Source organism: Vollenhovia emeryi, unplaced genomic scaffold (assembly GCF_000949405.1).
Source record: "Vollenhovia emeryi isolate VEMERY1.0 unplaced genomic scaffold, V.emery_V1.0 DF939131.1, whole genome shotgun sequence".
Taxonomy (NCBI): Eukaryota; Metazoa; Arthropoda; class Insecta; order Hymenoptera; family Formicidae; genus Vollenhovia; species Vollenhovia emeryi.
The window spans coordinates 137216-152630 of NW_011967235.1; the positions used below are offsets into that span (position 1 = coordinate 137216).

Consider the following 15415-nt stretch of genomic DNA (forward strand, 5'->3'; position numbering starts at 1 on the left):
AAAAATGTGATGTATTTTTTATATATAAAAGGCAAATAATTTCTCAACACATCGCAAATAAGAACTTAAAAAAATTTTTTGTGCGTTTATAATGTCGGAAGAAAGGGAGAAAATGTAACATTTAGATGTGTCGAAGAATAATATTTCGTTGATGTTCTGGACGATACCGTGTTTTATGAATTCAATTTTGGCATAACAATAAGACTTTATTGTCTTACGCTTATTATTCAGATTTGAAAACTGAATTATTCATTTTATTCGAAAAAGCATAACGTACAAAATTTGGTCGTTGGTAGTTAAATGTATATTAAAGTTGAGCAATGTTTATACATTTTCAAAAAGATTTGTATTTATATATTAAATTAGGTTTGTAATTCTTGTACCATATTTGTATTTCTACATTTCTTTTTCTTTCGCCATTGTAGATTTACGCGACACATTAAAAAGCCAAAATATATAATTATTATATTTAGTCCAATTATACAAATATGTATATGTTCTCCTTACGATTACGCGTTAAAAAATTGTACAAATGATACAAACTGCCGAATAATTACGTCGTATAATTTAAAAGCTAACTCTATATGTCTCGTAAAGAGGTAAAAAAAGTTTATTGAGCAAGTACAGAACGCTCGCGATCCAGAACACCATCGACATTACAAAAATCCTGCTCCGCGCTGGACCTTCCAAGACTGTATTATATGGAACCGATCAAATAATCGTGCAACGACGTGTCGAAACCAAAATACACGACGGTTGAGACGTAAGTTCTGGAAGACCGACATAAATAGTATTTTTCATGGAGTTTGTCCAGGTGAATCGATTCGTGGTCAAAGATGAAAAAAAACCTTATTTAATCGAGAGTCTTAAACGCGCACGCGCAGTATCCTACTGAGCTTTCGTGTGACGATGCGTCACTACCGCTTCATTTCTTTCCTCCTGCGATTGATCCTTGTCGCCCCAACCCCATAACTCGTGACTGCCATCACCTGTTCTCTCCACTCGCTTCTTTATCGTGTCCTCGGAGACGCTCTTCAAATCATAGGCCCAGCCAATCTTCGCGAAAAAGTCGATGAAAGCCGTCGTGAAGTTGAATGTGTAATTGCCCAACTCTGACGTCTTGTAGTCCCAGGGAAAAACGTGATGGTAATTGTGCCAACCTTCGCCCAAGGCGAGTATAGCAACACCTTTATTCTGCGCTGGATTGATATATCTATACCGGATAAGAAAGCAATTGTAATGTTTATCACGTTGCGCTAAAAATAAATCTTTCAAGGAAGTCTACCGAAGTATTGAAAAGTAGAAAATGGAAAGTTTGATAATTTTCCTCTCCGAAACAAATTAAGGAAATAAAAAAATACACCCGTAAAACTATTTTAACTAATTGACACTTACTTGTCGTAGGGTCTGTTGCCGAAGAAATGAGCCGCGGAATTCACCAGCCATGTCATGTTCAACGTGAAGACATAACGGAGAACACCGGGAATAAAGTAAGCGTTCGTCCACGTCTCGTTCCAATACACGACCGGAATAACGGTTGGCAAAATAAAGCACAGCAGTGGCATCAATATGGTATAATATCTGAAACAAACAATAACTCTCATTGCAGATAATTGTTCGCTGGCAAGGCATCACTTCGATTATTATCGATATACGTACTTCTTTTGGAATGCCAATATTGGATCGCTCTCAAGATCGCTTAAGTCGATACCTTTGCCCTTCTCCTTGACTTCCGGGTGTTTCCTACAGAGCAGCCAGCCCATGTGCGAGAAGAACAAACCTCTCTTAGCGTTGTGCGGATCGGCGTCGGTCTCGCTGTATTTGTGATGAACCCTGTGATCTCTGGCCCAGTCGATCGCGGCGTCCTAGATCCGACAAAATTACATTTTGATCGATGCTGACATATAGAACTAGCTTCAATTTGTTTCATTCGTGTACAGCGATTTGGATATATTGTTGTCGCATTTCGTATTATTCCCTCTCATTTGCGTATTTCTTCGAAAATTTATATCGCAGTGAATAAAAATGATGTGAATGTGCACGCTCACATTCTTATACTTCCGTCACAAACAATACGTACCACCTACATTCTCAAGCTTATGGAGAAGAACGTAGTTTTTCCCTAACAACAGATCATTTGTTTAGCCAACGTCTAATGACACGCATTAGATCATGTTATTTTTCCATTTCTTACACGCGACGCATGTTTTGTGCTCGGCATCACCGTATCGACATGAATTCTTTACGCCTCACTAGCTGTAGGTAAAAGTCCATTCTATTGTATTCCCGTTCGACCGATTGCAGTTATTAATGTACGGCTAATCAATTTTCAATGCCACAGTCCTGACGTTGATATTCGCCACGAAAAAAAAAACTGATTACGAATTATTCTACGTTACATTTTTCGTGAATATTTCTATTTATTAAGTCCTCATTTTCTGAGAAATCCACTTACCTGGAACGCTATAGTGTTCATGATCATAAGTAGTAGCTGAAGAGGCCACTTGGCTTTGTAGGATCGGTGTGACCAAAGTCGGTGAGCCCCAGCTGTGATTCCCAAGCCGGTCAATTGATACAATAAAAATGCTGTAATCCAGAAAATCATGATGTTACATGCAAAGGTCTTGCCGTTTGCTCCGATGATCGTCAATTTTTTCATGGAGTAACTGGTCTTGGCAAATTATTGTATATCGCGAGAGATGTGACTGACAACGCGGAACAGAAAATTCACTCGTAATACGAATGTCGTAACACACTTATGTGTGTAGCGACAACCGCACTGAAAACTATTGCAGTTAGCGAAACGTGGTAATTCCCGTAATAACGTAAAGTAAATCAATTAGTCTAAATGAAATTATATAAAAAAACCTATCGCGTCAACAGGTCTGCTGTTGTTTGAATCTCGAAAGAGACGCGAGTACATAAAGAGTCAGATATTTTAGCCGAAATAATTTTAACATTCCGCGAATTGTTTCCGCTGAAGAGCTTCGCATAAGTGCAAAATTAAACACTTAATCTATTATATGAGTACCTCGACGTGAAAATATCAGTTGAATCCAATGATATCGTAGCGAATAAGGATGCGATCGATTGATACTTTTATATAATTTAATTTCTCCGTTGAGCAAAAGTGCCATTTAATCATACAATTATTTCGACAGGAGGTAAAAGATACGTTACGCCGCGCAATAAAATCGAATCACTCACTGAAAACGATGGTCGCCAATTTGGCGGACGTGAACAAGAGATAAATTCCGTAAAGAGCACCGAGATGTAGGAGTGAGAAAGTCATCACGTTTTTCCAAACAATGCGCCTAACATATTTCACTTTCTCCTTCGGCTCGTCGATCGATTGCGGCTCGGTAGAAGCATCATCCTCGAATAGTACTCCTGTCGGTATATTTGGCGCCATCCTTGTGTAAAGTCTGTTAACAAACGTAAAAGGATCCCGTTAATTTTTATAAAATATTGTAGCGAGTAATAAATTTTGTCACTACCGTCGCGACGTTAAACTAATTGCTTCCATAGGGAAGCTTTGTTTTTCGTAAAAAAAAAACAATTGTATTCATTGCCAATGTTGCATATTTGAGTTTTCGTTGCCAACGTATTTCAAAACGTTAAAAAAACATATTTTTAAGAAGATGTCTGTGTGTGCGTGTGTATGTACGTATGTACTGTTCGCACTATAATTTCCCCAAATGTCGAGATATCGAAATAAACCTTTGAATATCAATAGAGTATCACAAAATGGTATCATAAAATGGAAGATGGTTGGTATTGAACTGGGGAAGAATCGGTGAAAAGTTTCAGTTTATATACATATATATTTTGCATAAAAATGTCATTTTGTTTGAGTAACTTAAATTTAAGTTGCGCCCAAACGAAAATGGATGTCGAAAATAGAACTCGTTTGACAAGGCCGTGGCGATGATAATTATATTTGCATACGCAGCTCATTTGACTAACGTGACACGTGCGGTAATGCCGTAATTATCGATGGTCTACTAGAATTAAAACTCGCGAAAGCGCTTGGAACGAATGGCAATGGCGCATGACGTAAGAGCGATCGATAAAAGAAAAAAGACAGTAGCAGCAAATGCAAATTTATATAGGACAATTACAAAGTATGCCCTTCCTTCTCTCTCTTTCTCTCTCTATTTGCATTCACGGGGAGTACCTGCTTGAGCGTACAATTATTGAGACTTGTAATTACACGGTGGAGACTCGCGACACGGTTATATCAGGCACTTTCCAGGTAATGCATGACCTGGAAAGCAACTGCGATTACGTCGAGTTTGTACACGCACAAGCGCACACCGACTCGTCCGCTAATTGGTAACCGGTGCCCGGCGACAGTGATTCTGGGGAAATGACACCTGTAAGACTTTCACTGCGTCGTCGCGACGAAGCTACCAGCTGACATCGGTTATCCCGAGTTAGAAATTCACGTCGCGAGACCTGTGCACCTGTTTAGACCCGATTTATCAATGATGCTGGGGAAATTGCGAAGAGTGAATATTTACGACGTAATTTGCTATTCTAACACAATAACGGAGCACGGATCCTCACTGTACTGAAAATAGATTTTTACTTAAATCACCTCACACACACACATGTGCAGATTTAAAATCCTAAAATATCCATTCATTTACTTTAACGACCAGTTTTGATTATATTAACAACTTTGGATTTGATTTTCTCCCCGATTTAAATGTCAAGATCCTAACAGCCGAATTATCAGGTGGTTTATCGAGACCGACGTGCATACGTACGGAGCTCGTGTATGCTCGTTGCAATCCTGCGGATAAATTTCGTGTACGCGCCCAAGACCGAGGACCCGCCTGTACCTTGCGATCGCAAATAGCGGAGTAGAGCAAGATCAATGGTGCCTGATCGAGGACCATTTGTCGACTGCCGGCTGGATCCTCGACTCGACGGGCGTCCCCCAGGTCAGTCCAGGCGCAGGCTTGCGCGGCGCGCCGGGACGCCGACACATAATATTTTCGTCGGCAGCTGCCTGCGCGGGGACGCCTGATTAGCGATCAGCTGATCCTCCGAATAATCCGATCATTAATAATAATCCGGAACAAAATTGCTCTCAAAATAACGAATTTGCGTGAGATAAAAATGACGTTAAAGCTCGTAGAAGTATAATTCAAAGCTTTTTCGAACGATTACGCGTACTTAACGTGTATTTAATTAATTTGAAGAAAGCGACGAAGAAAAATGTGAGAACCTAAACTTTGAATTTGCCGATATGCCAATTGTTTTAATAAACCTGGTTTCGTTAACATACTCACGAGTATATGAATACGTTTGTTCGTATTTGCAATTGAAGTATAGTCACGTAAAATCTTACAAGGTAAAAGTATTAAAAATGTTATCGTGTGATCAGAATTACGTATTATTTTGATATTTTTATTGAATTGTACAAATTCTAAGTCACATTTGTACTTATACCAGTAGCTTGCCATTAAATGGTATATTGCCCATTTTTTATTTATTACGATAAAATGAATGAGAATATGACACATCGTACCACAAAGTGTATTTGAAGAGTGGCATAACTCGTTTATCGCATTGTACACTTATAATTTACTGTGATTGTAATATTTTAGATGTGAACAAGGTTGAGGACGCGGCCCCAAGAGCTCGGCTCGTTCGAGCGAGCTCGATCATTGCCAAGGCTGAAAAGACTTCGAGGTCAGTCACGTTTCTCACGTAGCACATCGATCAATCTAACACAATGATATCGCAACAATTAAGGAAAAAGTGTCATTTGCTATCATTATATGATTTATAAACACATGCATTTTTATCGTTCGAAGGTGCCTGATATTGATTAATTGGATTAATTCTTTTGGCGTATCTGAAATGTTATAGAGCTCAATTATCAGTGAGCTCTATAACATACTGAAGTGAGTGGTTCTATTGTTCCCTATTGTTCTCGCTGAGAGAGAGAGAGAGAGAGAGAGAGAGAGAGAGAGAGAGAGAGAGAGAGAGAGAGAGAGAGAGAGGTGTTGGGTGAATCTGTCTTTTTCTCTATTATCTAATTGATCGATGATTTTCTACCTCACAATTTCTATGTCATTCATATGAGGTGAGATGCACCTCTCTCTTGGCGATATCGAGAACACCTCTCACTCCAGTATGTTATCGAGCTCACTGAAAATTATTAATGATATCTCTAAAACTATTAGATAAACTAAAGCACTAAACTAAAATAAAATAAATTTCATGTGGTATTATGTACATCAACTTGTCTCCGCACACTTTGATTAAGAAAATTTTATGAAAACATACTGTATATAATTTTACACTTTTGTGTTCACCGCGATATAGAAAAAAATTAAATATTAAAATCAGCTGTAGAATTATGTTTTAATATCGAATGTGCATACGATACGTACATATGTATCATGTACATCGCGATTCATTAAGTATAATAAATTATGACTGGAAGTTCTTGTTTGCTTTTCTTTATATTTTTAACGAGAGGTACTGTGTGTGCGATTGTTAATTTGATGTAATAATTCAAATCTTAGGTTCTTTAACATCATAATTTCAGACTTCTTTAAGGTTTACTTTAAGATCAGACTACACATACGTTTCAGTAAGAACATGTGTGAATGACATGTATAACGACGCGCGTAAACTTCAAACATTAGTTATACGTGCTATTTTTGTACCGCGTTTTTGCTCGTTATAATGTTCGACAAAAAAGAAGAATACTGTAAGAACATTAATAACTGACCTAACTTTATATTTTAATATTCACTGTTACATAATTCATAATGCTAACATTGGCAAATAATTGTATTTACACATTCGTACATCACATATGTCTGAAATCAGTCATATATAAAAAAAAATAATGCAAAGTTCATTAGATTAGCATAGAAAAGTTGAATTTAAATTCATATTGATAGTCATTTACAATGATACTCGCTTCTTATCGTCGATTGTATCAGCAATCACAAGATTCTGTCTCTATTCCACGCTATGATAAGAATGTTTATCGCATCGTTAAACGGTAGTCAGTCTATTTTTGCGAAACAGCATATCAAAGAATAGATCTTGACCGTACGCAAGCTGACTTTGCACTTTATTTTTATCACCACACGTTCGTTTTTTTAACGACGTGGATACACACGCGCGCGCTGCATTCATTATCGCTGTATATACGTATATAATACTATGTGATTGGACCGTTTTCCAACCGTAAATTCCGCGGCAATTTTTGCTCTTTGCTTACCCCTTAAATTTCTTTTCAAAGACCCTCGATGATAAATAATGATCCACTTTACGATGCTACTTTTTTAAATAATAAGTCCTGCTTTCCAGATTAGAGCATTTCCGGTTTTTTTTGTAACAGTTGTGAAAAAGTCTCGCGAGATGGACGATTCGCAGCTTCAAGGTCCAGCTTGGAATCCTCCGTTCACTTTAAAATCTCTTTTCTTTTTCTCTCTCTCTCTCCCTCTAATTATCCAAGCCGTTGAAGATCGCGTTATACCGGCTATAGAAGGGATTGGGGAGGACAATCAGGTTGCGTCTGATACAGTATGAGTCGACCGTTGTACCAGACCTCGGCTGAGACCGTCTGAACCAATGGAATCGCGTCGCACAAATCTCGCCACCTGAGACCAGCGAATGGTGACGGACAGAAACAGACCAAGCACACCGCGTGCGTTTTATAGTTCCGACGAATATCGACCGCACGTCTGTTAGCAATACTGAACTACTGACCACCTGCACTTCGCGCTTCTTAAAGGCGAACCTCTTCCGATTATGTAACACTTTACACCCGACCTTTATCTTATTATTGTCGCATATTCAAAATAACGAATAATGAAACAGCTACTCAATATTAATAGATAATTAATTCCATGAATGCGTAAATAAATGTAACGATTTACATTCAGACTTCTTTCTTGTCAGTCTTGCATATTCAAAGCAACGTATGATTAAACATTAAACAATTACTCAATTAATAGACAATTAATTATTCATTCCATGCATGCGTAAATAAGTCATCCGATAGATCACGTGACCTCGCGAGTTTATTAGCTGAGAGTTGATAAAATGTGATTTGTAATTATAATCTCCATCTGCTTTTCATATGCTCCATATCATGAACCCGGGTATAATAATAGTTCACGCGAGTAATATCGGGTAATGCTCGCTGACCCTTGCACCAGGTACGCATCATACGATCATTATCTCTAGCGTGATTCACACATACTACGCCATACATATGTACGTGGCGCTTACACTTTATGATGCTTGCTTGTTATTGATTAATAATAAAAAAAAAAATGAGTGCTGACAGAACGGCTTGTAATATGAAAAATGATGTTACGTACTTTGCTGAGATACTTAAACAATAAGTTAATTTGATTCTTATTAGATTAGTTGCACTGGTGTTTTTTAAATCTCACCTCATCAATTACTTTTTATCTTTATAGCAATTGTTCGAAAATATCTTTTGACCTTTGATCTTTCTCTAGGCACACGAGCGTTTCAATGATAACACTGAAAGAGACCTCGCGTAACATACAGGCTTCATCCGCGCGAGCATCTCGCGCGACCACGTGGGTGCGAATTGCGTACACGTCGTGCCGGCGACGCGATCGCATTGGTCGAGCGTGGCTCGTACGACCGCATGGTCTCACTTATTCCGGTGTGCGTGTTAAACCACACACACTTACGTGTATCTCCAACAATATGTTTTCCCAGTCTAGTTTCTAAATCTGTATTGAATTTTTTAATTTATACTCCCACATTCATAAATGTCTAGATTATATCAAAGAGCTTATCTATATGATAGGAGGATTCTCTTGTAATATCTAGCAACATTGTTTACGCGCACGCCGACCGGCCGGCCGATGTATTGACATCACGCGTATTCATGAGAGGATCACGCGCGTAACGGCTGTTCATCTTGTCATGCCACTTTCTCATACGTGTGCGTATACAGAGCGCTCGATCTGGCCACATCAGCCGATCACGCACTTATATTGTGATACACAGAAATACAATGTCAGAGTGAAAGACCAAATATAGACATATTAAACACATTTGGTTGTATACATGTATTGTGTACATATTTTTTCTTTTCTCTTCCGTTTGAACTATTCCGTTACTTCAGTTTCTTAGAATATTATCTTCTAGTTTCTCCTGTTATAAATTTCGAATGTAAAAGGATTAAGTAGGATTAATTTCTTATCCTTTAATTAATACTGTAATAATGGACAAGTGCAATTGCACCTAACACTGCATGGTAACTTCTAAATTCCCAAAATTCTATAGCTTCTAATTCTAGCAATCAGATAAACAAATTACTCACAAGTTTTTGTATAAATCTGCTATAAAATTATCGAAATTCAATTACTGATTCTTTAAGAGAAATAAACATTATTTTACCGCATGAGTCATCCACAGCATGAAATTATTCTCATTGATTGTTTTAATTATATCAACGGTAAGCAAAAGTTACAAGTTTAGTGAATTTATATGTTAATTGTATATACGTTTGAATACGTCAATTATATAATAATAATTTCACTTATATTGATTTTAATATACGTGTAAGAATAATATCAGAATTATAATGTCCCACCTTATGACAATATCCCACACAGCACACCAAAATTGTAAAAATATTGTGGCAACAATTTATCGCAAGAGTACAACGTTACGTACATAATCATTATTTGTCGGGAAAATACATTATACTAACAATTGTAAACTATTTCAAAAAGCAATTAAAAAAATAACGTGAGATAGTAGAAACTGTTCAAGGACATTATACATATACATGTGCAGTTCCATTATAAAAAAATATTTATGTATAATTTATTTAATACCCATAATTTGGAGGAAAATTCTATTCTTTTAAAACATAACGCATCGGCCTTGTTACGCTGTAAATTTACCTACGTAAGCAAAAATACATTGCAATAAAACTACAACTAAAAATATTCTCGTTGGACTTTCAATTTGTGGTCTTGTTTTAAAAATAATAAATCAATTCAATATTTAAGTTATAGAATATTGAAGAAAAAATATTAGAAAATACTTGAAATTCGCTTGCAAAAATTATATGTCATTTGTAAATATAATAAATTTAATTAGCCATAAGAAAAATAAATACGTATTGCTATATAACATGATTTAAAAGTTCTTCACAATAGTTTTGAAATATTACTGTAATAGTATTTACTACATTACAAATTTATGTTTATACATTGTTTTTACGATATTACACTGCAATGTATAATATGATATTGCAATGATACTGTAATATACATATTGTATAGCTGCAAACTTCTGTGCTATATGAGATATAGTATCTAATTTTGTGAAATTTTTTCAAATCTTTCTTATCTTTCTTTTAAACAGTTTCCTCTGATATAAATGCATAATATAACAAATTTATTAGCGCTAATAAGTTATTACTATTTACTGCATACATATATAAAATTCACACAATAAATCATTGGGCATCTAACTCGGACCGTATTTTGATGTTCTTGCTTTATTTATTACTATTTAATATTCTGCTAATTTTATAACCTTTATTTTTATACGTAAACCATTTTTTCTTTTACAACTCACATGTATGAATTTAATTTTATAAAAAGAGGACATTTTAACCATTTCAAAATTAATGAAAGTATCTGTCGTCGAGATTAAATGTCAATCTTCGTTTACATACGAGAAAGTTGAGGGAATAAGCATTATGACACACGAGCTGCAATCCTAAGTGTAAATCTAAGCTTCTTGATATTTTCCAAACGGTGTCACGCCATATCAAGTCACCCCGGAAACACGAATGCACATATGCTTTCGCCGAAGACATTACGAATTATAATACATTACGTTTAATGTATACTTTTACGCAAGATCGTTTGGAGCACTTGTTAATATATTTACGTAACATCGTAACTTTATGAACACGGAGATCTAAAATGCTTATTAATGAATAAGTTGAATATTATACATGTATTAAGTTCATGCTAATAAAGTAACAGTTTCTTACACAAATATCGTTTTCATAAATTTGAGATAGTAGATTTCGTGAAAAGATAAAATACTTGAAAACGAGGTGAGAATTTTTGTAATTTTGATAAATCAGAAAAATTTTGAAATGTAATTGCTATTTTTAAAATTATTTTCATGAATAATCTATAACTAAAATTTACAGCGTAAAAGAAATGCTTTAGCCAACCTACAAACATGAAGAGAAATGGTGCTAATACAATTGCAATCAAGCAATTTTACTTCTCAGCATTATTTAATTACTCTTTTTGAAAATTTAAATATCTCTCGTTGTTAGTATAACTAAACTACTTATTTATCTTGTGCATCTGAGAAAAGTTATTCTACATAATAGAATAAAAAGAAACAAAAATTTTATACAAAGTCAAGGAAGTGAAGAAGATTATGCGAATGATCAATGTAAATGATAAAAAATACAAGTATATACGTACACGCATCATTACGAGATTCCGTTACCGAATTTTGTATGTACTGCGAAATATTGCTTACATTGGTTTTTCTTATTCTTTATATATAGTAAACAATATTGATATAACATCGGCGATACTAAATGATAGTGTCCAGCGATTATCCAGACAATTAGCTCCCCAACCCGATCATTCTCTATGGAGCGTGCAACAGGAAACACTTATTTGCATCGAAGAGAGAACGATGGGATTATTTCGCAAATATAGCTGTACTATTCTTCGCATCGCGATCATTTCGTAACGAAACTCTAGCCGTTATCAAATGCACGCAACGGATCACCTCGTAGCTGAGAAAATAATTCATGTAAGAAAACATTTAAAAAGATAACATCTTTTAGCAATAGCGGAATGATAAAATAACTTTCCTAATTTATAGTACTTATAATCATTCGACTTTAATTAATATAAATTAATAATTTAATAAGAATTATTAAACATTAGTAACTGTTATTCATGCATTTAACAGGGTCGAGAGACACTTTCAATATGCAAATTTAATAATAGGCATATTTTTTATAACGTTTATAACTCCATTTATAACGTTTCTTTTACCGTGGTTCTGGATGTATGCAAACATTAACTCGTCGCACGCGGCGATTCGACTGATGGACGCGTATCGGAAATAAGCACGTAATAACGGTGTATCTTGGCGGGAAATTCAGGTCGATTCCTCGAATATGTATAACTGTCCAAGTTAGCCGTGAATATTTCCTTCTATCTTGATATATGTGTAATAAAAGGCTCGTTTAAATTGTTTGTTACATCGTGCAATTAATGTACTTCGCGTACCGTCGTTAATGCAACGTCAATATTACGAATATTTTAACGACTAATATATTATTAGTAAAAGAAAGATATGTCGAATGAAAAATATATTTCAAGATAAACATTGAGTAATACGAGTTGCATTAAAAAAATGGTATCTTTCTCGTGCAACAACTACAAGTAGTTGCCATTATTACTTAGAAAATCGATATTGAAGAGAGACGGTTCGGAAATATGATGAAATATGATGAAATATCTCGAGTCATCGGATAATATTCCTCGAATAACGAACCCACGATTTATTACGTGAATCGTTGCTCCTTTCATTAATCACGAACCTTGAACTTCTAATTAGTCGAGAAATTGTAGATCGGTACCTAGTTCTATAAGGTGAAAATATATACATGGAATTATGCTTATATAGAATACTATCTTCTCACACGCTTTTTCTCGAAGGATACGCTTAATAACAAAGGAATTATTCAACCACAATTGTGGCGAATAAATAGAGCAACCTTTTGCATTAAAAACTACGAGATTCCCTTAGCACGTCACGTGGCTGGTCGATATACCTGTTGTACGCAATGCTATATTTGACTTCCTTTTTTTTCTATCACATGGGAATATGTATCACAGTCTGTATTCTTCTTTATATTTAAATTATTAAAGAAACGTTTATAGAAAACCACATCGACAACATTTCGACAAAAGAAATATAGATTTTCCTTTAAATTAGTTTCGTTGAAAACTTTCTTTTTCTGACTTATTTGCTAGTTATACTAACACATAGCGTCCGTATACGTCCGTAACATGTAGAATCTTAATTAAATAGAAGTAGACAATTCTGAAGAACATCTTGAATTTTTCACGGATAAATAATTTTGTTACAAATATGGAAAATATTATAAAAGATTAATTAATGAAGATCAGAAGAATCATTTGCAAGTTAGTCTGCATTTAAAGCAAATAAAAATGTTACGGTAAAGAAGATAAGCTATTAGTAAAAGATTTGAAAATTTTAAGAAACTTCTGATGACTTCAATATCATTTAAATATTTCGAGTCTTTCTCGTAGAGCATTATCTCTTCTTGATCGAAATTTCAATAAAACTCATCATTGTCGTAACTTATGTACTTAATAATCAGTTTAATGAGACTCTCAGAGATAATATAATATTTTTCAACGATTCATTTCGATTTTCTAACTTTGGTTTTACTTATCTGCAAATATATTTCACTCGCGAATAATAAGTATTTGTAAGCGACATGAAAATAAAATTCATGGAAATGCAAACACGAAATACGCACAGAGCGTGAATATACTTTATCTGTACTTATTCTATTGGCGCGCAAATATAAGGCTCAAAAAGGAATTTGCAATAAATAGCGTTAATTTCGCGGATATTTCTCGTGAATATTCTTTAACATCTCAAATAACTCTAAATAATACAAATTTTTTATTAAATTTCGATAGTCATTGTTAAGTCTGTGCTTTAGAAATTTGTCAGAAACGAAGGCGCGATTGAAGTCAGATAAACCGGCAGCGATTGCTGCTAAGGTAGTTATAGGGGAACCAGTTGCGAATAAAGACGTTGACTTACCTCTTCGCTTTTGAAACTGGTTTCGCTCTAGATGACAAATGTGAAAGACAGAAAGATGTGAACTTGTGCGGCTGTTGCTTTCTCAATAGAGACTTCGTCGTTGGCAGGTGAGTAACGAACGACGTCGGCAAAAGAACTGAGGGACCGGCACCATGCGTGAGCGTTAAATATTATTTGCGATGCTTGAAGAGGGAAGGAGACTGCCGGTGATGTTGGTGGCACCATCGCGTACTCGCACGGCAAATCAATAAGATCGACGTATGTACAACACGTGATATTGTCATGCAGGTACACGTGTAAGTCCAAAGGTACATTACGCGTGAATCATGATTTATTTATTATGAATGAAATACGTTCAATTACTGTTTTCCGTTATATTAACTAGGTATTATGTTAAGACGAAAGAAGGGGTTAATTGGTTTGTTGGACAAAATTCATAAAAGAGGTGATAAATTGATGATACAGGGGACTAACAATAAGTGTACTTGTTAATTAAATTTCTTTCTATTATTTACGAATTAATAATCGCGATTAATATCGCGAAAAGAACCCATACTCAATTATGTGGTCTATCTTTCCGGCTTTCTAACCGGTTTTAAGATGTCACATTTAACCAAGTTATTAACCTTTCTCATATTTTTGCTTGATCTAAATATCTAAATATGCGTGCTGTATAAGGAATATTTCAAGCAAAGATCGAGATTCTTTTCCCGGACCGAGCGTTTTTACTAATGTGGGCATCGTCTCTGCTGACAACCAAATGGTTAGATTTATTGACGTGTACTTAAAAAACGCGTTTTATTCTAAATAGGACTTAGGGCCACGAGTCGACAAATTTGTTCGGACTCAACATGCTTATTAAAGTTAACACTTTGCCAATCGTGCGAGTTACACTCTAAATAAATTGAGCATAGCACAATTTATGACTTGCGATGCCGTTAAAAATTTCCTTTACCTTCCACTTATAATTTTCTTGGTAATGTCTCAGTTTTTAGTAATTTTTTAAATAATTTTATGTTTCTTTAAAATAAGTGAAAATAAGAAAGATGACGTGGTTTCAAACTGATAGGTCTATCCATTTAATTGTTCGACGATGAATCACAAAACGGGTTGATTTAATTGAACAATCAGCAAAGTATTAATATCGTATATGCGATTGATTATTATATACATAAGTTAATTTTATTTGAAATCATTATATTGTAACGCTTATTTTTTAATCAGCGTTTTTTATTAGGCTCGGATTTAGACTATTCTTCCTGATGCGTATATTAATTATATTAATAGATTTAATTAATCATTAATGTATTTCGTAACAGAGTGCACAATACAAAGAATACATTGTGATACATTCGACGCGCGCGCGCGCGTGTGCGTATGCCTAGACATGTAGACATATATATTAACTAATTACCACCATACCAGTATCACAAAGTAGAATTAATATGTGGTAAATGCAAAAAAAGAAAAAATTTACAATTGAGAAAAGAATTATACATATTATTATATTCAAAGAAATATT

The 15415-nt window shown here is 35.0% G+C and overlaps 1 protein-coding gene across 5 annotated transcripts; it reads right to left on the reverse strand.

Annotated features, from left to right (window-relative positions):
* Nucleotides 1-14084, reverse strand: LOC105568103 (acyl-CoA Delta(11) desaturase-like). 5 transcript variants are annotated; one of them, XM_012023498.1, is made up of 6 exons: nt 13894-14084; nt 3208-3425; nt 2456-2586; nt 1660-1865; nt 1396-1581; nt 1-1213 (listed from the first exon to the last, which is right to left on the reverse strand). In XM_012023498.1, the coding sequence occupies exons 2-6, from the start codon at nt 3410-3412 to the stop codon at nt 889-891; spliced, it is 1053 nt and encodes a 350-aa protein (XP_011878888.1). In that variant the 5' UTR covers nt 3413-3425; nt 13894-14084; the 3' UTR covers nt 1-888. The 5 variants fall into 5 exon arrangements, with proteins under 5 accessions (XP_011878888.1, XP_011878885.1, XP_011878890.1 ...); XM_012023495.1 differs by lacking the exon at nt 13894-14084 and adding an exon at nt 8439-8461; XM_012023500.1 differs by lacking the exon at nt 13894-14084 and adding an exon at nt 7256-7835.
* Between the last annotated feature and the right edge of the window lie 1331 nt (nt 14085-15415).